General features: G+C 31.8%; 1 protein-coding gene across 1 annotated transcript; it reads left to right on the plus strand.

The window, feature by feature from the left end:
- The first annotated feature begins 348 nt into the window (after positions 1–348).
- Positions 349–2,150, plus strand: LOC101218625 (calmodulin). Its single transcript, XM_004145320.3, has 4 exons — positions 349–733; positions 1,240–1,397; positions 1,484–1,561; positions 1,850–2,150. The coding sequence occupies exons 1-4, from the start codon at positions 655–657 to the stop codon at positions 1,982–1,984; spliced, it is 450 nt and encodes a 149-aa protein (XP_004145368.1). The 5' UTR covers positions 349–654; the 3' UTR covers positions 1,985–2,150.
- Positions 2,151–2,419: the final 269 nt, after the last annotated feature.

Here is a 2,419-nt window from a genome sequence, read left to right on the forward strand (position 1 = left end):
GCATAATCACACTTAAAAAAATTAAAAATACCCTTCTATTGCTAACGGATTAAACTTCGATAAACTTTGCTATAAATCGATTAATACTTTAATTCAAATTATAGAAATCCAATTTGGTAGTCGTACTTGAAGTAGTACAACTCAATTGACATCGAACGTGCAAGAAACAACTCCGTACTCATGTATAATACCAATCCAAATTTGCTTAAATAAAACTTGAGATTGTTTAATTATTATCTTAATCAGTAGTCCCATTTGGTTGACCTCAAGAAATGGGGTATAAAAATCGCCAATATCTTAATGACATGAACTTCATTAGTTTATTTTATTACTTTTTCGTTTTGGGTCCAAATTATAATTTCCAATCTAGAAAATTTCTCATTCAAAGTGTAGAAAAGAAAAAGATTTCTGGGAAAATTATTAATTTTCTTTTAACGCGTTTGACTATTTCCAACTTTTCATTGAACAATCAACAATATCATTCTCTTTTTTCGCTCACCTACTGATTGCAACATGTATGTATCTGTTATATATGTATGTGTATATGAACATATATAAGAATATAAACTTTAGAGTTCCATTGCACCACAAACTCCTTTGTTTTCATTCTTCTTCTTTTTCAATTTTATTTTTTTGTTTTTTCTTTCAATTATTATGGCTGCTGAAGCTCTTACAGAAGATCAAATCGCTGATTTTCGTGAAGCCTTTTGTTTAATCGACAAGGATGCTGATGGTGCGTTCATGTTTCTCTTCCCTTTTCGTTCTTGCCCATCAAGTGTTTGATATTTTTCCTGAATGAAACATCAGGCTCAGGTTTATAGTTTGTTCATGCTTTTTTGTTAGTGGGTATTGAGATTTGAACCTCGAGGCGAGGGAAGATGTGTGGATGCTAATAATTTGTGTTGGGTTATACTCGCTTTGTTATAATTTATAGTTTGTTCATGTTCATGTTCAAGTTCACCTGAATATTATCAAACTGAACAGAATCTGGAAATTCAGAGATTACTAATAGATTATATGAAGAAGAATAATTGTGTCTCTTCATTGGTGAGAAACTTGAGCATGGATGTTCTGTTTTTAGTCATTAAGTTGTTCTTTCTCTTAGTTATGATAACCTTAACTTTTATAATTCAAAATTGGTTTAAGCCATGGGTTTTTTATTTCTTTGTGAGAAATGTTTTCTTTTGAGTTTATGGTTTAAGGATGACTGCTAAGTGAAACTTGTGGGAATATTTGTAGGATTCATCACTATGGAAGAGCTAGGGGCAGTAATTCAGTCATTGGATGTACATCCCACCAAGAATGAAATTAGAGATATGATAAGTGAAGTTGATGTTGATAATAACGGGACGATAGATTTTGACGAGTTTCTAAATGTGATGGCTAGGAAAATGAAGGTAAGAGAGCAAAACAATGAGTAGAGATGAATTGTCATGGCTATTTTATTTGTCCATGGTGGCTTAGAAAGGGTTGGGTTTTGCAGGACAATGTTACTGAGGAGCTAAAAGAAGCCTTCAAAGTGTTTGATAGGGACCAAGATGGTTATATCTCAGCTTTTGAGGTAAAATTTCAATCTCTCTCTTTAATTTCTCTCTGATTTGAGTATCATCACATAAATCTTCTTTTGCAAATCTCTCTGTCTAGTTATGATTGTTGTATTTTGCTTGCCCCTTGAACTCATTTGAAGGCCATTGCCATTGGTCAATGAAAACCAAAAGGCAGGCTACTTTAAAACATGAAAGTCAACAAACAATCCACAAAACCTACAGTATATTATTGTTGAATTAGCTTAATTGATAAGCCAAATGTCTTACCGACAAAGTTATCTTTCCACCATTTGAATCTGCAGTTGAGAAATGTAATGATAAATTTGGGAGAGAGATTGACAGACGACGAGGCAGAACAAATGATTCGAGAAGCCGATTTGGATGGCGATGGCCGAGTGAGTTATGAAGAGTTCGCCAGGATAATGACAATCAGTTGATCCCATTTTAACATGTGATATATATTAGATGAAACTTCAAAATTGTAAGAAGAATCTTTCATATATGTTTGTTTGTTCGTATCATTTGTCCTCACTGTATATTAGGATACTGAAGTTAGATTTACAATAAAGAGCAAATAAATGTGCTTTTTTTAAACCCTTTTTACTGTTTATCTTTGCTTGCTTTTGGTAACGTTTGTTTTGTTTGGTTTTCTGTCCATTCTGTGACAATTTATATTCTCGTATTTGTTTTGTGAAGATATCATCCACATTTATAAGAACATATGAATTCTCTTATATTTGTTTTGCGAGAATTACATATTGTTGACGGAAAATAATAATTTTATTTTAAATATTAATAATATAGATGTTAGATGTCCCTACATATTTAATTAAAATGTAAAGTTTTTATAATGGGTAACCTTTCGGTATAAA

Source organism: Cucumis sativus, chromosome 2, assembly GCF_000004075.3.
Source record: "Cucumis sativus cultivar 9930 chromosome 2, Cucumber_9930_V3, whole genome shotgun sequence".
Lineage (NCBI taxonomy): Eukaryota > Viridiplantae > Streptophyta > Magnoliopsida > Cucurbitales > Cucurbitaceae > Cucumis > Cucumis sativus.